The sequence below is a fragment of the Symphalangus syndactylus genome, chromosome 6 (assembly GCF_028878055.3).
Source record: "Symphalangus syndactylus isolate Jambi chromosome 6, NHGRI_mSymSyn1-v2.1_pri, whole genome shotgun sequence".
Lineage (NCBI taxonomy): Eukaryota > Metazoa > Chordata > Mammalia > Primates > Hylobatidae > Symphalangus > Symphalangus syndactylus.
Window position 1 is genome coordinate 55826572 of NC_072428.2, and position 24961 is coordinate 55851532.

The window sequence follows — 24961 nt, forward strand, 5'->3', positions numbered from 1 at the left end:
ACATTATTAGATATATATATTAGTAAACATATATATATATATATAGTTCATATATAATTAATTTTCTAGGAAAGTCATCTTATATGCATGAGTGTCTTCCTTTTGTGCTAATACAGTACATTATCTATTAGAACATCGACTCTTCCTCACTGATATCCTTACTCCTCCCGTATGTTCTGTTAGACCAGGTAGCAGAAAACTGAAGTGACTTCAGGAAGACCCAGCAGAGCAGGAGACAAAAAGTGAACAAGAACCAGGGCTGGGGCTGGGGCAAGGACTCCCACTGATGTGGTCAGTGGTGCCAAAGATAGAAGATAGGATGGCTTCACCCCAGGAGCAAACCATGGGTCACAAAATCCTGTGGTATCTGAGAGGGATGAGAGGTATGCCAGCTTCCCAAGGCCATAAGGCTGAAAAGTGGCAGAAGAGGCACAGGAGAAAAGTTTTTGGCAGTCTCCAGAAGTTGGTGCAAGGACCAGGCTGGAGCTGGGGCCACAGACAAGGGAAGAGAGCACCTCACCCAGTCATGAGCCCCATCTGCCAGTCCAGGGCAGCAGGGAAGCATTTCTTGGCCTTTGACCTGCCATGGGCTTATGAGACAGAAATGAAAGCACAGCCAGCATCCTCTGCCACAAAAGACCTTTAATATCCTCCTATTTATTGTTCTTTTGTTCATTTGTTAGAGTTGAATAAACTATAATAACTTGTCTGACATAATAAGAATGCCACAGGTATAACAGATAAACCTGGCAGGTGGTCCAGGAAAGAGTGTCACAAAATAATCACTCAACACAAGGGCCACAGACCTGGAGATTTTTCCCAGCCATCCCTCACTCCTGCCCCAGGACACAACCCATGCAGGCCCCCATTCCATAGGAAGAGGCAGGTCCCACAGTGTCTGTGGCTAGACCTTAACACTGAGCAGAGATGCCCAGGAAGATGGCACTTCCTATGCTCGTTCCCAAGTGCTCTGCTCATCTGCCATGCAGGTCAGGACCATACCCCGAGTTTGTGAGGCACCCACCTCTCATACTCACCACCTCATATGACCACCTATCATACCCACCTCTCCTATGACCCTTGCAATTGTCCCAGTGAAGTGGGAAGAGCCTGGACTAGCCCCATTTTACACACAGGGAAACTAACGACACACTCGGACCGAATGTAATACACCCATGTCATGCGCTTGCTGTGCCTGGAGCTTCACATTTTCACCTAGTATTCCCTGGGGGGTGGGGGTGGGGACAGGGCTGGCAGGGTTTTGTGCCAAGGGCTGGTCCAGGTCTTTCTAAAGTGTCCAGGATTCCTGGGGGAATCCTGCCCTCAAAGGAGGGACTTTTGTCATAAAATCCTCCCTGAGTCTTTTTATGTGAGCCAAGATTGCCATCCATCTGGCTCTGTGTAAAGATGAATTTAACCCTAGCCTCTCTCTCCATCACACTGCTTCTCCTGCTGTCCCTTGGGCCTAGGCCAGGAAAGTGGGGTGCCAGACAGGGGTGCAGACACAAGTCCTCGGTGGGGAATTGAGCCTGTTTCCTTGCTCCAGAGCTCCCCATGCTTCATGGGCCAATATCAGGGTCAAGACCCATCCCCACTGAGCACCAGGCCCCTGTCCAAATCAAACCTTGGCCAGAGCTTCAGGATGGGTTGGCTAGAAAAGCCATCAACTATGTACGTGTACATGTGTATGTGTGTGTGTGTGTGTGTATAAATGCTTGCGCCTGGGTCTGTGACCCAAGTTCCAACACAAAGACACTTTGTACTGGAATGCTGGAGCCATTCCAACATGAACAGCAAGAATAGAACCTGTGCTGGCTGGTCTAAGATCAAACCTCGAGATGGTGGTTTGAAGTTTTTCTTCAAAGAAAGCCTGAAAATGAAATCTCAGTAGGCAAGACAAATAAAAGCAGAGTTGTTCTGGTGGAGGTGGAAATGGGAGGAGGGCTGGAAACCTATCCTTTGCCTCTACTCCCATCTTCCCACCTTAGCATCCCCTGACAAAGCTCTGTGGAATATCAGGGGTTCCGCAGCACCTGGTTTGAAAACCACTGTATCAGTGTCTACAAACCATAGGCCCCACGGACCTGTGCTTTGACTTCCCTTTTGGGGTGACGAGTTGGGAGTGTGATGAGGGGGAGGATGTTTCCCCTTCAACAGGGCCTGTCTTTGAAGCGGCTGTGCAGTGCCCCTGTGGGGAAGTGGTAGAGGTGGGGATGCTGCCACTTTAGTCCAGGAGGAATGGCAGAAGTGATGGAGCTGCCTGGGCCAGGAGGAAACACCAGGCCCAATGCAGGCCGTACAGATGAGGGTTCAGGAGTCTGTTTTGGTCCTTTTGAGTTTAAAAAATATATATATCAGAACAGGCATAGGCCTATGTCCATGAAACCCTGTAAGAGTGTAAGACTGGGACCTAACCCCTTCTTCCTGGATGGGTGGAGAGCAACCAGTCCCCAGTGACCGGCAGAAGAGAAGCTGCCGCTCTGGGATGCTGATGCCACTGTGTCCGCTGTGGCTCAGCTCTCAGGGCAAAAGGCTTGGGTTTTCCCTGGGCCCGAAGCCCTCCCAATGTCACTGAGAAGCTGTGGTGGCTCCAGCTGATCCTGGAAGAGGCCTTACACTTTGAAGGGAAGGAACAGGCAGTTTCTATTCCTCCTTGCCCTTAGATTTCTGCGGATGGATGGTTTCAGCTCCCTGAGCCTGGGGGCTGGTGACTCTCTTTAACCTGGGGTCAGAGCCAAGGCCCCTTGGCCTCTGTGGGGTCTGAGAGATGGGAGATGTGAGTGACACCAGGCCTAGGAGGGTCCAAGATGTCCCCCTCCACCAATCACTGACAATATCCATGTCTTCCCTCTGTGTCCTGGTTGCTGGAACCACTATTTTTGGGCATGATATTCCTGAATCGTGTCTAAATTTCCCTCTCAGCTGGGTCATCAAAGCCAAATTGGCCGTATCTCATTCTGGTTGACATCTGCCTAAGTGAGAAGCAGGGCAAGCAATGAAGACTGGTGGGGAGGGCTCCTCCTGCAGCAAACTTCCTGTGTGACCTTGGGCCATCCCTGCAGTGGCAGGGCCACACACGTCCAGCCATTTTCAACTTACAGAGCCCTGACAGCTGACTTTCATCTCATCTGGGCCTCATAACAATTCCTGCATTAGGCAGGGGAGGGATTACAATCCCATTTTACAGTTAGAGAAACTGAGCCCCAGAGGTTGAGTAGCTTGCCCAAGCCCCCCAGGTGGTTGGTGACAGCCAGGACTCAGAGGCGGCACTGGGGACTTCCAGGACAGAGTTCCTTTTACTGCACCACGTAGGAAGCAGCTTGTCAGGAACTCTCCCACAGAACCAACAGCCAGGTGAACCCACTCTAGCAGGTCTGAGCTTTGAGGCTGAGGAGAGGTGCAGCCAAATAACTCAGTCCTTATCTTCATGGGGACTGAACTCTTCCCCTGGGTGGAATGCTGAGGAGGTCCAGCTGGCCCTCTGCTCGGTGGGTTTTCACCGGGGCATGCTTTTCCTTCCTGCCCAGACCGGTGTCCACACGCCACCCACAGGGCGCACTGCAAAGTCTCAGTGACGGATGGCTTTGCCAGTGCAGGCCCCAAACGCTTGGCACAGAAACCGCCAGTACTGTGGGCTGGTGCCTGGGGCCTAGTGAGGCTCCCCCACCCCTAGTTTCACTTCAAGGTCTCGCCTGGACAGGCTGACTCCAGAAAGGAAAGGGGCCCTGCAGAGAAGCACTGGCTCGGCCATGTTTGGGGGCTGGGAGGTGGTGCCTGGAGTTGACCAGAAGCTTGGAAACATGACCTGGGGCTTCCTCTCCAGGAAGAGGCTGAAGGAAACACTTTGGCCTGTGTGTCCCTTGAGGCTGCAGCATATGGCCGTGCAGCAGGGCATCTGGCCAAGGGGCAAGGGGTGCCAAAATCCAACCTGTGTGTCACTCCCAAAGCCGTGCATTCTAGTGTGGGTCTGAATCCACCTGGAAAGGGCACCGTCTTCTAATTCACATCAAGGCACCATAGGGACCAGCAGCCACCAGGAGCCCTGAAGGCAACTGCCCCCTCTTACTTCTCCCTACAACGTTTCCCTGACCATGGGCTTCCTGAGGATAGGGGCTGGGACTGACCCATCTCTGTGTCTCCTGTACTTGGCATAGAGCTAAGTCATCAGCAAAGGATGGTAGGCTGAATTCAACTAAATTTGGCCATTGCCTTGTGCAGTCCTGGCTCAAGGAGGAAAAAAAAAAAAAAAAAGACAGTGCCCTGATCCTTCCCTGCAGCTGGAGAAATTTGCTAAATAACACTGGGCTAAACCCAAAACAGTGAACGTGATGTTGAGGTGGAGGAGGCTCGGGAAACCAGCCTGACAAAGCTTTTCCATGCATGAGTTAGGGATAGGGGAAGAGGTCTGCAGGAGGGAGGTCATCCCAAACACTAAAGGACCTTGTGTCAGCCCCAAAGGTTTCAGAAGACACTGGAGGGCGTATGTTTGCCATGCATTGCTCCAGCATTTCATCAGCTCTGAGCCTGCCCAGATGCGGCAGCCTGCCCAGCAAGCTCTAGGAGGTGCTGGATGCCTGGGGGACCCGCAACTAGGCCCTCAAGACTGGACAGGGTAGTACGACTGCCCCCAGCTGACTTGGTTCTTGTCTGGGGAGGGGTCCCTTGGGTTGAGTGGTCATGAGACACAGAAGTCACACTGCCAGGCTTGTGAAACAGGTGATTTCACCACGGGAAATAAGTCACACTGCCTGCCCCAGGAGGTGCTGGACTGGAAAGGATTGAGATGCCACTTGTATAAGATTTGTTTGTCTCCCTTTTCAGACAAGTATGGGAGAGAGATGGAAGGGAGCAGAAACTGAGGAGAGAGCCCTTGTCCTGCTAATCAATATATTTGCTTGGGTAAACCTCAGGGTGTCTGTGCCCACAGGGGGCTGTGAGGTACTGCAAGCCCTATCACAAGCCCCTCAACCAAGCCTCAGCAAAGACATGCTCTGTCCCTCCTTGGGCAACTCATGCTAGCTACGGCCACAGCCTGACATCAATCCCTTACCAGTCTTGGGCACAGGGTGGGGTTGAGGGGAGTTGGTGCTCCATAGGGCCCTGCCACCTCTGAGGTCCAATAAATCCCCTCTGGAGGCAGAGAGACCACTCAGCAGCTCTGGCTCCACCCACCAGACCAGGAGCTCTAATGTTCACAAATTCTTGGTGGCCAGAGCTAGGAAGGCCCATTGTGATCATCTGGTCAAACTCCTTGCTTTCCCAAGTGAGAAACTGAGGCCCAGAGTGGGGAAGGAACTTGCCCAAAGGCACACAGTAAGTTATTCTCAAAGGCCAGGCAAAGAGGATAACTCCTAACACTTTCTATCTCATCTCCCGTCTGGCTTCTTGCCCCAGGAATTGCCCCAGGTCTCAATCACCCCAACACCAGCTAATGCGTACTGGGTACCCATGACACTGGGAGCTACTGGAGGTCATCAACTCACCAAGAAAAGAAGGGGCTTATTTGCTACCCAGCAGCCTCCTTCCCTTCGGGTGAGGATATCTCAGTGGATGCTGCCACCTTCTGAGATAGGACCCCCTTTGACTGTGGCATGGTGGCCTCAGGCACTCTCTCCCAGTCCGTAGGGTCAGTCCAGCCCTGGAGAATGGCAGGGGGAAGCGGGAGGGTATTAGTGGCCTCGGCCCCCGCTGGACCCCCATCCTCACTTCCTGCATGACCATGTGAAGTCCACAAGGAAGGGACATAAGGCAGACTCTCCTCTCCCCGCCCCCTGCCCCCATCTCTGAGCGCCCCCCTTTGGGAACCCTCCTTAGGGGCTTCAGCTCACTCTGCTGGGGGCTGGTGCTTGCTGAAGACCCCCTCCCTCCCTCTGCTTTTCTCTCTGTGCATATCTCTAGACAGGCCCATGCACTTGAAATACAAGGTAGCTAAGATGTCACAGCCTGACAGTACTGAAATATACTTGGATGAGTCCACACAGCTTGCCTCCGTCTAGGTAACTGCTGGTAAGAAAGTCAGTCCAGTTGTTTTTCTCTACTCCTGGGGTCTACGAACTTTCACCAACATCACTCTCAGACACAGAGGGACATCAGGTGGGGAGGAGGGTGAAGGCAGAAGGTCTTTGGTGGGTCAGAACTTCAAAAAGGCATTGAGAATTTGTCCACAGGTCTGCCCCTCCCAGCCAGAAGGAGGTCATCTTTAGCTGCCAGAACTTTGTTAACCACCTGGGACCGTGGACATCTTCTCTCGTGTCTTGAGCCCTCATCCCCACCCCTCCAAGCCCTCATGCCCACCACACCGTGTCCCACATTCCCCATCCTCCCCTGTCTGCTCCCCATCTCAAGTCCAATTCCAAGGCCAGAGCCCTGGCAGCTTTTCTGGGAGACAGCATGAAAAGGAGGGGAGTGGAGATGGCAGAGATGGGGTGGAGCCAGTGCGCTGTGGTCCTGTTGGCACGGTGATGTGGGGCCAATCCTGAGGCCAGAGGTTCATCACCGTGATCTGGAAGCCCACGGGGCCCCCTGGTAGAAACTGGAAGAACAAAGGGGAAAGGAGACCAGAACGGGAAGAAGACGAATAAGCATCCGAGTGCATGAGAGGGGAACCAGAGCCACGTGGAGGCAGGGCCGGCCCGTCTATCTGTTGTTGAGCTGTGGAGAGCCAGTACCGTCCTCCTCTTCCTCCTTGTCATCCTTCATGCCTTTCAGTCTCTGGCGAGCAAAGTCCTCAAATACAATGTCGTCATCACTGGTGGGAGAGACAAGGAAAATGTGGTGTGTTTGCAGGGGCAGGGAGAGTAGGCTTATCCAGAGGCCCGGCCAGATGTGACTCAGAGTATGGCTCTGGGGCCGGGGAGAGAACCACACTCTCTGAGGTCTCTGGCCTCTGGGGCTGACCGTGAGCAGAAAGGCCTGTCTGGCTGGCAGATATGGATGCCAACTCTGGCAGTGGGGACAGTCACATCAGGACTTGGGCCAGTCATGAAAGGGGCAGAGTGGGGCATGAATTTGACTTTTGTGCCTGAGGGCTAGAAAAGTAACCCGGTTCTTTAGGAGGTGGGGGGAGCAGTGTGGCTCTGTAGCCAGAAGAAGGACTTATTCCCACTGTGAGAGGCCAAGCCACCAGTAGTTTCACAGCATGTTCTGAATCCTCCAAGAATAGGCCTGGCAAACCCCACCCCACCACCCAGAAAACTACCCTTAGGAATCATTCCCGTTTCTGGACAGCAAGGAGTAGTTTGGCTTAATGGAAGCGAAGACCATGAAGAACCTTTCTCCCAAGAGTGTCAGCTCAGATTCTACCATGGGGGATCCCGGACAGAAGAAGGCTGGGGTAGGAGGATGTGAATCTAAATAGGGGGCAGAGGACCTGTTCGTGAGGAAAGGGGAGGCTTGAGTGGGGTTTCAGGACTAGACTGCCTTTAAGAACAGCGAGTTCCCTTCTACCATGAAACATGTCCACTTAGGACCATGCAGGGGCCCACCCGGGTCCCCTGCCCAACAGGGTTCAGCCAATGCATGGGGCATCCTCATGGGGTGACTTGAGACCCCCACACCCCAGATTTCTCCTGGGGGACAGGGGAAGATTGGCTTTGGAGCTGGAGCAAGAAAGCCACTTGGCCCTGGAGGTGGTCCACGCAGTCGGCCCAGGTCCTCCCCCTCTGGCCACTGTCCGGTGACTCGATGGCCTTTGACCGCAGGGAAATCCACATCGGTTGGTCCTCAGGAGTCAGAAGCAACAAGATCCCCAGTCCCCTGCCCACCCCACAGCCTGATTCCACGGGTTGGCGTGGGCAGGACAGGAGAGCCGAGCCCAGGGCCATGGACCAGCCCTGTGTGAGCCGAGCAGGCGCTGTGGATGGACGAACGGACTGACGGACGGACGTGCAAGGACGAGGGAGGAAGACAGACCCCACCAAGGCAGGAGGAAGAGGAACAGGTACGGAGGGTCCTTCAAGTCACATGCAGGCAAGCGGGTTGCTGAAGAGGCGAGCAGAGGTGGCTCTCAGCAGACAGGGTTAGACCAGCGGCTCCTCAGGGGTTAATAAGCATATATGCAAATGACCCCCTCCACCCCGCCCACCCACGGCCCACCCTCCGGATGTCTGCAGGCAGGGTTTGGCTTACTTTGTGTCAAGTTCTATGAGATTGGTATCTACTGGCGTCTCGTTCTCTGGAACTAAACACAGGGCAGGGTGTCCAGGGGTTAGTGAGTGGATGAGCACGGGGCGAGTGAGCACAGGCCCGCACCCTGGGACAACCAGACTAACATGAGGAGGGCAAACGATAAAGGGGAATGGAGAGGGGGGAGGACTCATTCCTGGTACTGAAACACCCCAAATCATCTGAAAGGCAGGGAGGATGGCACCAGGAGGGCCCCGGATCCCCACTGCAGCCCCAGAAGAACAGAAAATCCTCTAAACTGTTTCTTTTGACAGGTCTCCAGCATGACTTACATTAATTCCTTGCACGCATGCCATTCACCAATTCTAAGATAATCTTTTTTATATTTTCCTTCACATTTTAACATCTCCAAACTTGGAGTGTGTCTTACTGTCGATGGCACTGCACAGTTTAACCATGGAAGTTTTGTCCTAATCGTACCTACTATAATGTCGTCTCTCTCCACTGAAAGTCTCAGATTCAATGAAATATGACCAATCTGCTATCACTTGAAAAACAGGACAAGCCAGGCATGGTGGCTCACGCCTGTAATCCCAGCACTTTGGGAGGTTGAGGCGGGGAGATCACCTGAGGTCAAGAGTTTGAGACCAGCCTGGCCAACTGGTGAAACCCCGTCTCTACTAAAAATACAAAAATCAGCCAGGTGTGGTGGCAGCCACCTGTAATTAATCTCAGCTACTCGGGAGGCTGAGGCAGGAGAATCTCTTGAGCCTGGGAGGCGGAGGTTGCAGTGAGCTAAGATCACGTCACTGCAATCCAGCCTGAGCAACAGAGTGAGACTCTGTCTCAAAACCAAAAAAAAAAAAAAAGAAGAAAAACATGACAATAGTGTGTCCAGCAGTCATCTTATCCAAGCAGCCCCTTCCCCTACTTCCAAACGGGATCAGCCCATGCCTGGGTGCAAGAGAGAGGCTCAAAGCATGGCCAATGAGTTCCCTCCTCCACTCCTGGCCTCCCTCTCCCATGGGGAACAGGAGCCACGCCTCACTGTCTCCTGGTAGGGTCAGAAGCAAATCGAGTTCTGGACCCCACAAAAGATCTGGGGACCTGAGAAAAGGGTGACTGGGCTGAGGGCGAACCTGGGGGTGGGTGGGTTACAGGGTCACATGGCAGCTGCTGGAGAATCCCTACCCCAGAGACCCACAAATTCTGCTCACCTTCCCGATGCAGGGGTTCCTCTTTGGGCTTGGGGTGCATTAGGGTGAAGGGCAGTTCCACAGCCACGTCGCTGAAACAGAGACCCAGACCCAGTGAGCCTTGAGCGGACTCGCAGGCTGTGAGACTCGATGTCGATGCCCTATCAGTCCGAGGACTACAGAGGCTTTTGCCGTCAGAGGAGGTAGATCCAAAAGATGCCCTCCAGCCCCAGTTCTGCCACTCGGAGCCTCGGTCTGCCTGGGAGCTGGACGAGGAGACTTCCTCTGGTTCTAAAAAGAAATGGAAGCCTCCCCTTTCCTGAGAAGGCTCCCTGGGTTCCCACGGGCTGGGAGGAGGCCCAGGGGTGGGAAAGGATTGCCCAGGGCAGCATGCACCGTGGTGACTGCGGGGCTCCAGAGGTGCCCTGGGACCCTGCCCACCTCAAATCGCCACAGCCACCCTCGCCTCCCCTGACACTGCCCTTCCCAACTTCCAGGTTGGAACTCCTCCCACCCTCACACCATCCCGTCTCCCAACACCTCCAGGGCGCTCTTGTAAAAGTGCCCAGGTGACCCTAGCACCCCTGCAATCTGGATGAAGCACTGTTGAGGTCAGTTTAGTCAGGTTTAGTCAGTTTAGTCAGTTTAGTCAAGGCTGATTACACTGTGGGGATGCAGGGGAAAGAGGCCGGGAAGACCCAGCCACCAGCCAGTGCTTCTGATGGGGCTTTCTCTGTACTTGGCCCTGATGGACAGAATAAGAGAAGGTATTCACATGGTACTGACCCTGTGCCAAGGATTACTGTAAGCCCCTTCCATAGAGTAACTCATTTAACCTTCACAACAACCCTATTATTATCACCAATGTACAGACTGGGACATTGAGGCATGAGGAGATTAAAATATCTTGCCCAAGGCCACACAGCTATTAATGGTTATTGTTAGATTCTGGCTCCATAACCACACCCTTGATCACTGTGTGACAGTAGCGGAATTGAGACTAACAAAAGCAACCCTGAAGGCTCCTCTCGGCTTCGGGTGGCATCACCCTAGGAGACTGCCCAACTGCAAGTGCCTACAGGCACAAGCCACATCCCACTGATCTTGTTGTCCAGAGCCCAGTTGGGAAAGAGGAAGGGACAGGGAATGGAGTGGTCAGAGGCACAAGCCGTGCAATTAGAAAGGTCTGTTCCACCTGGGCGAAAGAGCAAGACTCTGTCTCATAAAAAAAAAAAAAAAAAAGGTCTGTTCCACCAGCCTCGCCACTCGCTGGTGCAGCACTTTCTAGCTTTGAGTCTCACTGAGCTCAACTTGGAAACGGGAATAACAACGCCTGTCTTCTAGAACCACCGGAACTTCTGGGAGATGAGGCAGCTAAAGGGCTGAGTTAAACTGTGAAGCTTGACTAGGCACAGTGGCTCACGCCTGTAATCCCAGCACTTTGGGAGGCCAAGGCGGGCGGATCCCTTGAGCTCAGGAGTTCGAGACCAGCCTGGGCAACATGGTGAGACACTGCCCCCACCACCCATCTCTACTAAAAATACAAAAATTAGGCTGGGCGTGATGGCTCACGCCTGTAATCCCAGCACTTTGGGAGGCTGAGGCGGGTGGATCACGAGGTCAGGAGTTCAAGACCAGCCTGGCCAAGATGGTGAAATCCCGTCTCTACTAAAAATGCAAAAATTAGCCGGGCTTGGTGGCAGGCACCTGTAATCCCAGCTACTTGGGAGGCTGAGGCAGAGAACTGCTTGAACCTGCGAGGCAGAGGTTGCAGTGAGCCAAGATTGTGCCACTGCACTCCAGCCTGGCAGACAGAGCAAGACTCCGTCTCGAAAAAAAAAAAAAAATTAGCTGGGCATAGTAGAGCACACCTGTAGTCCCAGCCACTCAGGAGGCTGAGTTGAGAGGATGGCTTCCGCCCGGGAGGCAGAGGAGGTTACAGTGAACCAAGTTTGTGCCACTGCACTCCAGCCTGGGCAATAGAGTCAGACCTTGTCTCAAAAAGAATAAAAAATAAAAATAAAAATGTGAAGCTTGTGCCTGCCAGAATCGTTACTTAAGTCCCCTCAGTGGGAACCTGGGGGTTTTATAAGGCTGTCAGAGCTATCTGGCCTTTATTTTCTTCTCTCTCTCTTTTTTTTTTCCTTTTGCTTTGGGGATTGCTTCAGAATGAAGCTGGTGGAAGACTGGGTTTGCCAACATTTTAGTGGAAGAATCTGGATCTTAACCTTCTACCGGGCCAGGAACGATAAGGTCAGGGGCCACATCTGATTCCTCTCTGGGACTCTGGCACTCAGCACCAGCCTGGACACAAGCCTGGGCTGAAGAAATCTTTGCTGAATGATATGGAACTGAATTGAATGGAATGAATTTCACCTGTCAAATTAGTCTAAGATTTCTTAGGATGAGCCACACTGCCATCTTGCGACAGGAGGAGGCCAAACTGCTGTGTTTGGGGTACATGCATTTTTGGAATATAAGTGCATCCAGCTGGCTGCAAGGAGACCTTGTTTACAAAATAGGATCTCCTGAGGACCTCTCCTTAGCAACACTTGGCCAGCAGTTCATCCTCACTAGTGTAGAAGTTTGAAAGCCATGAAGTCTGCATTTCTCCAAAAGCTCCTATAATTCAGGTGATCAGTAATTCAGACAGCTCTCTTGGGGGCCACTCCCTGCATCAGTGTAATCAGGCTTTGCTCTCTGTAAAGATCCCTGTCACTCGGGTGGGATGGAAGAGCAAGGTGAGGTTTGTTAAGGAGAAATTGTGTCTCCCAGCTCACACCTGAACCTGGCTATCTGAAATGACCACTAAGATTCCTTCCAACCCAGTGCCCTGTGATTCTGGTCAGTCAAGCCAATGGGCTCCAGGCCCTCCAGGAAGGTGGGTGAACCAGGTGGAAGGGAGGAATTTACCTGGATGCAAGATCTCCCAACAGGCTGGGTGGGTCAGAGGAGGCAGGAGAAGTGGTCAGGAGAGAGTTCAGAGAGGAAGAAAACAAAAAGCACATTCATTCACCACTTCTGCTGTCCCCCGGATAGAGAAGACCCACGGGACACACTCCCACCCACCCCCCTGCACAGCCCTGACTGCTCTTTCAGGGATACACTGAAATGGCATTAGCCCTGCCCCGAGGGACTGGGATCGAGACCCAGCTCAGCAAACCCCTGAGCCCCAGGATCCTCATCTGTAAAGGCAGCGTAAAAATTAATCCCAGTACTGCCTGCCCCAAGGAGGCCGGACTATCTAAAGGCAGAGGGAAGGACTCCGGGGTTGCCAAGAATGAGGGGCTGTGGATCCTGAAAGGTCGCCAGACACAGGATTTGGGATTTGTAATTTTGAGATGTCCTATTATATAAGGTCAGGATTACACACTGCCACCTGCCAAGAGGCATTCTTCTAATAATCAAGGAGACCCAATGTCTAATGGAATTTAGCTTTTCAATCTTTTCACAGAAATTTATGAATTAAGTTACAAAAAAGAATCATGGTAGTTTTTTGTTTTTGTTTTTGTTTTTTCTCCCCCAGCTTCCACCAAACTACGCTCCAGGGCAGGGCAGTCTGGTCCACCGCTATGACCTGAGTTAGGGGAGGAGATTTCAGGCAATGTTTGGGGCAATGTTTGGGCCTCTGTTTCACCATCTGTAAAATGGGAAAGCTGACTAGCTAGCAAATCCCCATTCCAGCTCTGGGTTCTGAACCCTTTTAGCTGTTTACTCAGAAAATTAGCTTGGGCATGCATGGGGGTAGGTGCTATGCCCAAGGCGTGATGAGGAGATGGCACCCCTGGGGACCCTACAGCATAGATTCTGAGGACGCCGTCCCCTGGGCATAGCCAACCCTCAGTGTGAGCCCAGACCCAGGATAGAGGAGGAGGAGGAGAGAGAGAAAGAGATGGGCAGGGGTAAGAGAGGGGCTGAGGGCCAAGGAAGGAAGAGAGGGAAAGTGGGCAGGGGAGAAAGAGGAACAGAAGGGAGGAAGAGAAGGGACAGGAGGTTCCTCCTCCAAGGTGGATGCAGCTAAAACGGCTGCAAACAGGCAGAATGGGGCAGGGGACTGTGGGCATCTGGGACACTCCCCTCTGCACTCCCGGGTCTTGGGCTTGGCTAGAGCACTCACCCGCCCCGAGACACCACCAGCTTCACTTTCACTTTGTAGGAAACAATGATACCCAGGATCTCACGGTTGGCACCTTCCCTCAACCTGCAAAGTGACACAAGGGAGCCGCTTCAGGGGCCTTGCCAGGTGGGCGAGACACCTCAGGGGTGGATGTGCTGGGGGGCAGTGGCCGTCCATCCCCCATCTGGCTAGCCACTCAGCTACCATGTCCAATAGAGCCCAGTGGAGGTGAGGAAGGCGAGCAGTGCCCTTAGGTAGCAGGGACCCAGAGCCCTGGTTCCAAGTCTGGCTGTAAGACTCGCTCACTGTGTGGCCCTGTTGAGCCCCTCTCCCTGCCCAGGCCAGCGTCCCCACCATGAGGGCCAGGCTCCTCCTCCCCTCAGATGGATTCTGCTTCTCTCAGCAACCCATGGGCAGAAAGGGCCACACGAGGAGTTCACAGAGGGCGAGGCAGCTGGGGTGGGGTGGGGGCCATCAGAGAAGGACTTCTCTGCAGAGGTGGTGACTCAGCTGGGTCTTGAAGATGGGTAGGGTGTGAGCCAGGGTGGAGACAGGGCAAAAAGCTTCAGGTAAGTAGGAGGCTGTGCAGGGGCTGCTGAAGAGAGCTGAGTCTGTGCTGGGAGTGGCGGCTGCTCTAGATGTAGGCCAAAGCCCCACTGAAGGACCACACTCGCAAGAGGGCAAGATGCCATCCCCATAGACAGGGCTCTGCTGGGGCAGAGTAGCCTAGAGGCGTCCATGATGACTGTGCAGCAGGAGTGACCAGATGACCTGGGACCCCTGACTTGGAGGGGCACCCCAGGTTGGGTCTAACCCAGCTCACCATCCTGGTCTCTCCTCAGGGACACCCCATCTGACTGAAGGCATTACGTCAGAAGCTGCCACCTCTTGCAGGAAGCCTTCCCAGGTTGCCCTCCCCCAGGCATGGTAGCAGAGCCTAGCACTGCCTGAGTGAGCTGGCCTGGTGGTCCATCTTATTCACTCAGTCACCCGTGCATAGGGGTGGGAGTAAGGAGGCAGCTTCCCTGACAAGTCAAGCACCTGAGGACAAGCCTTGACAAGGCTGTGGAGAGGGTAGCCTGAGCCTTGTCTTTGAACTGGGGGGACCAAGGAGGGTGTGGCCCCATCAGGCAAGGTGCACTAGGAGCCCAGGGCTAGGAGGGCAGGTCCTCACAGGGTGCTAGAGGCCAAGTTCGTGTCTTCGTGCTTGAGCTTCCCGTCCAAGGCGAGGCCCCGCTTCTCTCGGTTATTGGCTAGGAAGGGGGTCAGTGTGTAGACCTTGCAGAACGTCGAGCTGGGTGCCACAGTGTCACTGGGAAGAAGGGAAGCAGCTGTGGAGATGGCCCTCCCCAGAGCCAACCCCAACCCTGATCTCCAGCCTAGCAGAATATCTAGTCTGGGCCTACTCCCAGTCTCCCTCTTCCAACCTCTGTCCCCCAGACGCACGGACCACTTGGGCCAGCCCAGCTCGGGCAAGGAGACCACTGCCACTCAAAAGAGGCACATCTACATTCTATGCACAAACAGGACTGGATCTCGGATATTCTAAAAGATTATCCTAGCCAAGCAGCACAGTGCTAAAAAGCACATTTATTTAAAAAATTACAGCCGGCCGGGTGCGGTGGCTCACGCCTGTAATCCCAGCATTTTGGGAGGCCAAGGCAGGTGAATCATGAGGTCAGGAGATCGAGACCATCCTGGCTAACATGGTGAAACCCCGTCTCTACTAAAAATACAAAAAAATTAGCTGGGCATAGTGGTGGGTGCCTGTAGTCCCAGCTACTCGGGAGGCTGAGCCAGGAGAATGGCATGAAACCGGGAGGTGGAGCTTGCAGTGAGCTGAGATTGCTCCACTGCACTCCCGCCTGAGCGACAGAGCAAGACTCCATCTCAAAAAAAAAAAAAAAAAAAAAAGTACAGCCACAGCGGACACAGTTGCTCATGCCTGTAATCCCAGCAACTTGAGAGGCTGACAGGAGGATTGCTTGAGGCCAGGAGTTTGAGACCAGCCTGGGCAACATAGCAAGACCCCATCGCTACAAAAAATTTTAAACATTAGCCTGATATGGTGGTGCACACCTGTAGTCCTAGCCACTTGGGAGGCTGAGGAAGGAGGATCACTTGAGCCCAGGAGTTCGAGGCTGGCTGTAGTGAGCCACGATCATACCACTACACTCCAGCCTGGGCAACAGAGGAAACTCTGTCTCTAAACAAATTTAATTTAATTTAATTTTATTTTATTTTATTTTCTTGAGACAGAGTCTCGCTCTGTCGCCCAGGCTAGAGTACAGTAGTGCGATCCTGACTCACTGGAACCTCCACTTCCCAGGTTGAAGCAGTTCTCCTACCTCAGCCTCCCAAGTAGCTGGGATAACAGGCGCGCGCCACCATGCCCGACTAATTTTTGTATTTTTAGTAGAGATGGGGTTTTGCCATGTTGGCCAGGACGGTCTCAAACTCCTGACCTCAAGTGATCTGCCTGTCTCAGCCTCCCCAAGTGCTGGGATTATAGGCGTGAGCACCAGCCCTGTCTCTAAACAAATTTTAAAAAGAAAAAATTATAGCTACACACAAACCATAAATGAAGCTATTTGGGCACCCATATACCTACCATCTAGGCTCAACAATTAAAACTTTACTTGCTTGATTACATCCATCATATATAGGGTGTTTTGATTGTCCAATTTTTACTTGCTTTTGCTCTATCCCCCATCCTTTCCAATGAGAGAGCTGTCATGCAGCAGACAGTGAACAAGCCTTGGAGTTGGACGACCTGTGTTCCAGCCCCAGCTTTCTGCTTGCTAGCTTGCAAGTCACATCTCTCTGAGCCACTTCCTCCTCTACATACTGGGGCAGCAGCAACCCCAGCCCCACAGTGCTTCCTGAGAAGTAAACAAGTCTGTGAGTGCAAATGCCTCCCCAGCCATCCCTGCTGGTATTCGTTATGCAGACGCTGGCACCATCTGCAGTGGTTGGGATTTTCTACTCTTTAGGGATTATATGTTACTCTGGTTCTAGATCACTTCACTTTACCATCAGGAATCTATGCCTCATAGCTCTGATTTTTTTGAAAAAATCAACAGTGGATATGAAAAATATCCAGTAACCAGAGAAAGCTTGATCTAATCATAGCATGTTCACCTATAGGACAATTAAAAACTATTTCAAAGGCCATGTAGTAACATTTTAAAAATGTTTTCAGTTGCAAGAAATACTGATTGGAATTATATATAAACAAATCCACATATACATGTAAAATACATCAGGTATAATTGCCCCAAGAAATTACTTGCAGGGCCAGGAAAAAAAAAATGTATATGTCTTTGAATGGGGGCATTTACTTCCTTTAGGTAAGTAAAGATGTTTCACTTGAGATCTCTCCTCTTGCCTTAGCTGCCAACAAGCTTGGGACAAAGTTCAGTCCATGCTCAACTATAGTAGTTCTCAAACCTAGATGATTTTTTGTGTGTAATTATTCTCTACACTCCCACCACAACCCCTTTTACCCAATGAGCTGGATTACCCCTTTATCAGACAAGAGCTGTGTACCTAGTGCCTTACCCACTTTGCCCTGGCTACCAGGAAGCCGAAGAACAAAGTATTTCCCTTCAACCTAGATTTCTTGTACAACGTAATTATTTTTTCTCACAACGCCAATCCCCTTACATTCATTAGGTCTTGTTTTGTCGTTCTGGTTTTAGTGGGTCTCTTCCTTGACTGTAGCATGCATTTTCTTGTAGCTAAATCAGGTGGATGGTTTCTAAAAGGCTCTTTGGGATCATCTACTCTGAGTGGCAAGGAAGTCTGAGGCCCAGCCCTCTGCCAGGTGGAGAAGAGCCACCTGGACCTGTAACAGGACACCTAGAGCTTCTATTTTTCCCACCCAATCCCACACACCGAAGGCCAGACTTGTGCCCACTTACTCAGCCTCTTCCATGGCAACAGGGCACTTGTACTGAGCTGTGTTGAAAAGGCAGATGTCTGCATACTGGCGCACTAGGGAGGGAGAGGAATCGAGGTGGAGTGAGTCGGGAATGCAGCTCCAATGGAGTCTCACAGGCGTCCCCGGGTTGGGGATATTCAGCCCCAGGCAATGGCCAGAAGCCACCAGTGGGGACTTCCGCATGAGACCACCCCTGTCTTACATCCAAAAGGTAGCCCCAAACACACCCATTTCCTTCCATAACCAAAGCCTTGCCCTCAAGGACAGCTTTTTCCAGAACCCAAGAAACTGAAGAAGTGGCTTAAAGAGCAAACTCCTTACCTAGCCAATAAGCAGCCTGCCTTACCCAACTCAAAAGCTTTGCCCTGTGGCTCAGAGCAGGCCCTGGGCTTCAGTGGCTATTTTTTATACAAGGCTGTTAACAAGGGGAGATCCTTCAGCCACCCCTAGCCCTTGGGAAGATTGCCTCTCCCTGTGCCCTAAGCTGACCCTCTGTCTGGGGTACCTGAGATCTTGATCTTCTTCACCGTCTTGTTGGTGTTGTTGGTGACGTGGACGTTGACGCTGATGGGTTCTCCATGGTAATAGATCTGGGGGGCATAAGAAGGGATGGGGTTGGCTGGGAGGACAGCAAGGTTCTAGGGAAAGGGGAGGGAGAAAAGCCCCCATGTGATCTTCTGGGGTTCCCTAGACCTTGGGCAGACCTTCAGAAGGGTCTGCTGCTCCCATCTGAAGTCCATCACATCCCTCAGGTTCGTGACCCCTCTGCCACTCCTTTAGGCCCAAGAGGCTTCTCCGAATCCCCCAAGGCATTGTGACATTCGCTCCAAGTTCATCAGCCACTTCCCACTGCTGCTAAGGGGGCACAAAAGCCACCAAGCACATTAGCCTTCAGTTCCCTAGTGGGACCCTTGAAAGATAACGGAATTGGAAGGTGATAGCCCTGGGCTCCAGCCCTGGCTTGGCCGGCAGTAACTGTGACAACAATAACATTGATGATGATGAAAGCGGTGTGACCGTGGGTAGGTTATCTAAGCCTCAGGGTCTCCCTCTGTGCAATGAAGCGGTTGGACTAGGTGATGTCTGAAGTCCCTGCCAGCTCTAAATTCTGTCCACAGAAGGATCTGGAAGAAGCAGGGAAAGGTGAGGAGGGGCTCACCAGCTCACTGAGGGAGCCAACTCTGAATCCCTACAAAAAGGCTTCAACTTGCATCTTGCCCCAAGGCACTTCCCTTCAGCCATGCCCCGAGAGAGAGGGGGTGCCCACACCTCGAGGAGGGGCCAGCCCAAGCTCACAGCAGCCATCAGTCAGCTGGGTTTGATTCAGAGTTTAAGGGGAGGCCCTTCCTTCTGCAGGGCTTATCGCCCTCATGCTCAGAGTTTGGCAGGGAGGTCACGGCCCCCCGCCATGCCCCCTCTGCAATGCCGGTTGGCCTTCGGCACTCGGCCTGAGGCAGGCAGCTGGTGGAGGTGTGGGGGAGATGTCCAGGACCTTCGGGAGGGTCTGCTCCTCGCTTCTGAAGTCCATCACATCCCTCAAGTTCATACCCCCTCTGCCACTCCTTTAGGCCCAAGAGGCTTCTCCAAATCCCCCAAGAGAGGTCTCAGATTCCCTGAGCCCTATGGTCCCGGGGCTGGGGGTAGAAGCTCCTACCTGAGGCATCCTTGCAGGCCAGGAGAGAGCTGGGATCTGAGACCCAGTCCCTGGTGGAGCAGCCCCCACCCCCTGCCAAGCCCAAGCCTCCTACCTCCTTATCCAGGGAGGCCTCTAGGTGCAAGGGCTTGTCCGACATGAGGAACTGCCTGGTGGTCTCGGCTGTGGGCTGGGGGCCAGGCCTCTCTGGGGCATACTGAACCTTCCGGATGACCAGACGCACAGAATTCCTAATGGAGATGGGCGGAGTGAAAGAGGACCAGGGTCACCTGCCTTCATCCCCTCTCCTTTCGAGCCTCACATCATTCTCCTGCTCAAGAGACTGGCATGGCTCTCCATCACCTTAGAATCCAGCCAAACTGCAGAGATCAGCATAGGGGTCTGTCACCATCTGGCTCCATTCCATTCTCCCCTGTTCTGTCCCAGAAGTGCCCTGTGGCCGCACTTCATTTGGGTCCTGGTACCCAGCAGGATGCTGAAACAGGGACTACATTTTTCACCTCCTGCTTCCCTATGTCACCAAATAGGTAACATTGTCACTTCCTGCCTCCCTATGTCACCTTACACAAATAGTGTCCCTCTGTCATCTATTTTGGTGACATAGGACGCTATTTGTGTAAGCTCTTTAAGGACAGAAATTTGTGTCTAAGGCGTTCACAGCTGTACTCTCAGCACCTATGACTGTGCCTGCCATATAATAAACACCTGCCAGATATCTATTATGTAAAACTATGCAGAGGGGACAGGGGGCCCAAGAAAAAATGGGGCTTGGGGAGGCGTTGGAGTTCAGGGAGGAGGTGTGGATTCAGTCAGGGGGATGCAAGCCAGTGAAGGGGACAAGCCCAGGGAGGGGAGAAGGCCCATGGATAAGACTGGCTCCACGAAGGTTACAGGGGATCAGGGAGCAAATCAGGATCCAGTGAGGGTGAGGGACTCGGTGAGGCCGTCTCTGTGGTGTGCTGGGAATGCCGGCATCTCCGTTGCTCAGATAAGCTGCCTCCATTGCCTGGAACCAGGGAGCCAGGGTCAAACTCCCAGCTCTCCTCTTACTATGTGGCCCTGGATACATTAACCTCTCTCTGCCTCTGTTCCCTCATCTGTAAAGGGTGATAACAGAAGGACCTACCTCTTTTTTTCCTTTTTTAATTTTTATTTATTTATTTACTTTGAGATGGAGTCTCACTCTGTTGCCCAGGCTGGAGTGCAGCGGCGTGATCTCAGCTCACTACAACCTCCGCCTCCCAGGTTCAGGCAATTCTCCTGCCTCGGCCTTCTGAGTAACTGGGATTACTGGCATATGCCACCACGCCTGCCTAATTTTTGTATTTTCAGTAGAGATGGGGTTTCACCATGTTGGCCAGGCTGGTCTGGAACTCCTGGCCTCAAGTGATCCGCCCGCCTTCAGCCTTCCAGAGCTCTGGGATTACAGGCGTGAGCCACCGCGCCCAGCCAGGACCTACTTCTTAGAGCTGCTGTGAGGATTAAATTAGTGAATACAGCCCAGCACTGTGAATGGTGTCTGGCACCTAATTCAGCCCTTGATAACTCTTTGGTGTGGATTTTAAATGTCCCATTGGTGGTAGGGTGAGAGGGGTGGCTCTCGAGGTCACCTCCTCTTTCTTGCGCTTACCAAGCCTCCTCCCACATCCCACAGCACCCTTCCTTTTCCTTGGTCTCAGGTCTTAAGAGGAAAAGGGAGACAGAGAAGCAAGGGAGGAAAGTCCCATCTCCCCACACACAGCTGCCAGGGCTGCAGATGCAAATGCATGCAATACACCCTATAGCCACCAGGTGGCAAACTCAGCCCACGCCCTAAAAAGGCTGCTGTGCCCTCAGCCAACCTCCTCTGGGAAAGTGCCTCTAGATGCAGGAACATCAGCGTTGAGGGCCCACCAGCTATTCCAGGAGGCAGACAGAGCACAGCCCGACCCAGGAGGGGCAGGCATGAGACATCCGAGCCAGCTGTTTCTGGCTGCCAGCCTGGGCTCTCTGTCTGCCCGGGCTGTGCTTCTCCAGAGAACACTTCCCCTCTCTTAGATGTGGGCCGACCTCCCTGTCACTCTCCCCTGGATGGGTTCACTATCTCCACTTCCTTCTCACTTAGAAGCTGCCATTGACACACACTCCACCCCTGCTGAACGCCTCCCAGGAGGAAAACTGGAAAATGGGGATGGTCAGGAAACAGCCTGCTCACTGTTTAACACAATCTGAATTTAGGGTTTTTCCAAAACAAATTAAAAAGACACACAGTCTGGAGGGGATGAAATGAGAGGCAGGGAGATGAGGGAGGAAGCTGCCACAATGATGCAAAGGAGAAGATGCTGCAGCCTGAACCTGAGCAGTCGAAGCCACCTCCCCAAGGAAGCCCTCCGTGACCTCCCAGCTTCCAGAGTGCCCTTCCAAGGCTGGAATGTGCACCCCTCCTCGCACACTTCCAGGTATTGTTACTTATCTCCTCTTGGACTTTGCCCATCCTGTCTCCCTCCCTCACCCAGCAGGCGGCCCACACCCTGGCATCCTACTCACCGCTTGTGGATCTTCTCCTCCAAATTCTCCGCGCAGAAGGCTTTGACTTCATAGTCCACACCGCAAGCCTGTGGGGAAGGGGTCACTGACCACAGGGCCTTGGAGAAGCAGGGTCACCAGTATACAGCCAGCCCACCTCTCATTTTACAAACAAGGACACTGGACAGGAACACCAAGCTCCCACAGCCCAGCCTTCCATGGTCTGGAAGAAGCAGGGGAACGCCCTTGTGCTCAGCCCCAGTGCTGTGCTGCCTCCTCCATCTGACATGGGACATCCCAAACCGCCCAAACGGGGCTCTGCTCTTTGGACCCCTGCCTCAGTCTGGGTGGCCATCCTCATCCAGGCAGCTGCCCAGAAATAGCAACAGGCACCTGAGCAGACTGGGGGCACCTACTACTGTGTGCAGACCTGGCCCCGGGTGGCTTCTCCGGTATCCCTCTAACAAGACAAGGAGGCACGTGCTGTTATCTCCATCTTGCAAATGAGGAAGCTGGGCTCAAAGGTCTGGAGCTAGTGGTGTCACTTCTCTCCAACCCTCAGTTTCCCCATCTGTGAAATGGGGATGATCGCACCTTGATTCAAGGTTGCCAGGGGTTACGTGAGGCCAGGTGTAGGTCCTCAGAACACTTTGGTCCTGTTGCAGCCAACGCCACTCAGGAGGGCCTCTGGACCCATCACTGAATGGGAGAGTGAGGCTGACCCCGTATCTGCTGCCCTGTCTGAAGAGAGACTGGTTGTCCAAGGTGGGACCAGCTTAGCCTAGACACAAAGACTGTTCAACAGGGAGAGTGGTCCTGTGTGTCCACCACCTCCCAGGGAGAAAGCCAGGGACCTGGGGACATGAGAGTCCTGGAGCCAGAGAGATGGTCCCCTTGGGGTGACCTACCTTCCCCGTGTCTTCAGGCCCCGGCTGCAGTGTCACAGAGCATGGAAGGTTTGGAGGGATCTGTCAAGAAGAGGACAGAATGAGCCACCTGTCACATCCACCACTGTCCTGTCTCATGTACTGCAGCCCAGACACTCCCATACACCCATCAGACCAATGGCCCCAGGGGACAGGCCATGTCTACCCCATCAGACCATGCCAAGCCATGCCCCACAAGTGTCTGAGTTTTCTTTATCTAAAGGGTTTGGCCCGGCCCAGCCCAGTCCTCGCAGCAATGGTTTAAATAGATCTTTCTATGATGTCTACTGTGGTTGGCAGAATAATGGTTCCCCAAAGATGTCCACACCCTAATCCCCCAAGCCTGGGACCTTAATGACAAAAGTGACTTTGCAGATCCAATTAAGGCCTTGAGATGGGGACAGTATCCTGGATGATTTTGGTGGGCCTGGTATAATCACAAGAGTCCTTAGAAGTGGAAGCAGGGGGCAGAAATGTCCGAGCCACAGTGATGGGATGTACAAAAGACTCAACAGCCACTGCTGGCTTTGACGATGGAGGAAGACACCGGGAGCCAAGGAAAGCGACACTGGAAAAGGTGGACACTCCCCGAGGGCCTCCAGCCCTGCCACGCCTCCATGGTAGCCCACTGAGATCTGTTTCGGGACTTCTGACCTCCAGAGCTGTAAGCTCATACATCTGTGTTGTTTTAATTGCTGCCGAGTTTGTGGCAATCTGTTTCAGCAGCTATAGGGAGCTAATATGTCTGCGTGGAAAAGGTGACTCCATGATCCTCTCCACTCTCTCAGCCTCGCAGAAAGGGAGAGACCACACTGAATCTCAGAATCAGAGAGCCTAAGAAACTTGAGATTTTGAAATCCAGCATCTTAAAGTCTCTGATTTGAAAGGTGGTGGGGCAGACAGATGACCTACTTGCCATTCCTCTCTTGAGAGCTGGGTTGCTGCCGGGCAAGTGGGGAGCTGATCTGAGCGGGAAATACTTTGCAGTGATTCAGGGGCCAGAAAGGGCTCTTTCTTTCTCTGAAGCCCCTTGGCACCCCCTTTCTCCCACCAATGACCTGGCCTCAGAAGGGTCTGAGGAGTAGCCCAAAGGTACAGGTGACAAATGCCAGCAGGGGCTGGAGAAGAGACTTACCAGGTAACAGGTGACAGTGCCCTAGGTCCCAGCATACACTGGGAAACTGGGTGGCAGGGAGCAGCTGACCCTCACCGCCCTCTTATGCCCACCCCAGAGGGCTTCCTAGAGGCGGTGTTTCTGGAATGGGGCCCCAGGGATGGCAGTTCCTGACCTCAAAGGTGAAAGGGTAGGCATGCTCGCCCAGCTTCTTGATGAGGCGCTCCTGCAGCCGCGTCAGGGGCTTCTTGTCCTCGGGGGCTGGTGGGAAGGACTGTATGTTGGCCACAAACAGGTCCTTGCGAAAGGTCAAGCCCAGGACATCCAGGTCCTCCCGGCCATAGCGGAAGGCGCAGGTCAGCGTCACATAGACTGTGGGGAGCAAGGAGCACTGAGGAGGGGCCTGGGAGAGCAGCAAGCGAGCCGCCCAGAGTGCCGGCAGCAGCCCTGGGACGGGCCCCACTGGAGGCCCCAGGCCTGTCCCAAGCTCTGTGGGGATGGCTGCACTGTCTCCACCAGGAGGGCTGGTAGTGAGTACCTGGAAGGATGCCATGGCCCGGCCCCTGGGAGGAGGAGGGGGCTGCCTGCTGAGCCAGCTCTGTCCTTCCCCCTCCCACCTCTCCCTAGGGCATATGTGGAGGGGTATGGAAACGGTCTGACAGGCTTGTTGGGGGCTGGAGTAGTCTGGCAGGCCTGGGGTGGGGGTAGGGGACCTGGGGAAGGAGCAGCGAGTTGTGGGGGCAGGGCAAGTGCTGGGTGGTATCTGGATGACAAGGGTCTTGTCACAGCTCAGTCCGCACTCTTGTCTTCCTGCGCATTGATACTGCCCAGGTATCAATGCTCGGTTCTGTTAAAGAAGAACCTACTCCTGCCCTGCTGGCATCCCCAGCCTTGCCATAGTCATGACATATTGATGTGAAAGTGCTCAGGGCATGGGGAAACCTTCTCCCGAAGTAGGCTCGGGGCAGGGCCGTCCCAGGCTGGAGGAGGCAAGGGCATCTGTGGGGGTATTTGTTGGGGCTTTCAGGGGAACCAGTGGGGACGGGCAGGGAGTTCCTATGCTAGAGGTCCGGGGGGAAGAGGAGGCCCTTGACAGGCTTGGGATGGGGCCACAGCCTACCTCTCCGCTCCTTGAGATACTCAGGATCCACCAGGACCACACCATCTGGAGAAAGGACAGAGAGTAAGCAGCCTCTCCCAACCTGGTCTCCCAAACCTCTGTGCCCCAAACACCAGCCCAAGCCCAGATCCAACCATCTGTTCATCTAAAATCATTCTGAGAAAAATGGAAAGGCCGGCACCTAGAGGGTGGCACTGCCCACCTCCGCCATGCTCCACCCTTCCCCCATCCCAGGCCAGCCTAACAGACCCAGCTGGTGACT

General features: G+C 53.4%; 1 protein-coding gene across 2 annotated transcripts in view; it reads right to left on the reverse strand.

The window, feature by feature from the left end:
* Positions 1–627: 627 nt before the first annotated feature.
* Positions 628–24961, reverse strand: part of ARRB1 (arrestin beta 1) — a 90762-nt gene continuing 66428 nt past the window's right edge. The window contains exons 4-16 of one of the 2 annotated variants that reach the window (XM_055282960.2): positions 24700–24744; positions 23755–23951; positions 22448–22507; positions 21561–21628; positions 19129–19264; positions 17886–17970; positions 17361–17433; positions 14612–14749; positions 13438–13521; positions 12234–12257; positions 9342–9412; positions 8128–8179; positions 628–6748 (exon numbers count right to left, since the gene is read on the reverse strand). In XM_055282960.2, coding sequence (XP_055138935.1) covers positions 6637–6748; positions 8128–8179; positions 9342–9412; positions 12234–12257; positions 13438–13521; positions 14612–14749; positions 17361–17433; positions 17886–17970; positions 19129–19264; positions 21561–21628; positions 22448–22507; positions 23755–23951; positions 24700–24744 — 1145 coding nt within the window. In that variant the 3' untranslated portion in view covers positions 628–6636. The remainder of the gene's footprint in view (positions 6749–8127; positions 8180–9341; positions 9413–12233; positions 12258–13437; positions 13522–14611; positions 14750–17360; positions 17434–17885; positions 17971–19128; positions 19265–21560; positions 21629–22447; positions 22508–23754; positions 23952–24699; positions 24745–24961) is intronic. The other variant, XM_055282961.2, reaches the window with a different exon arrangement.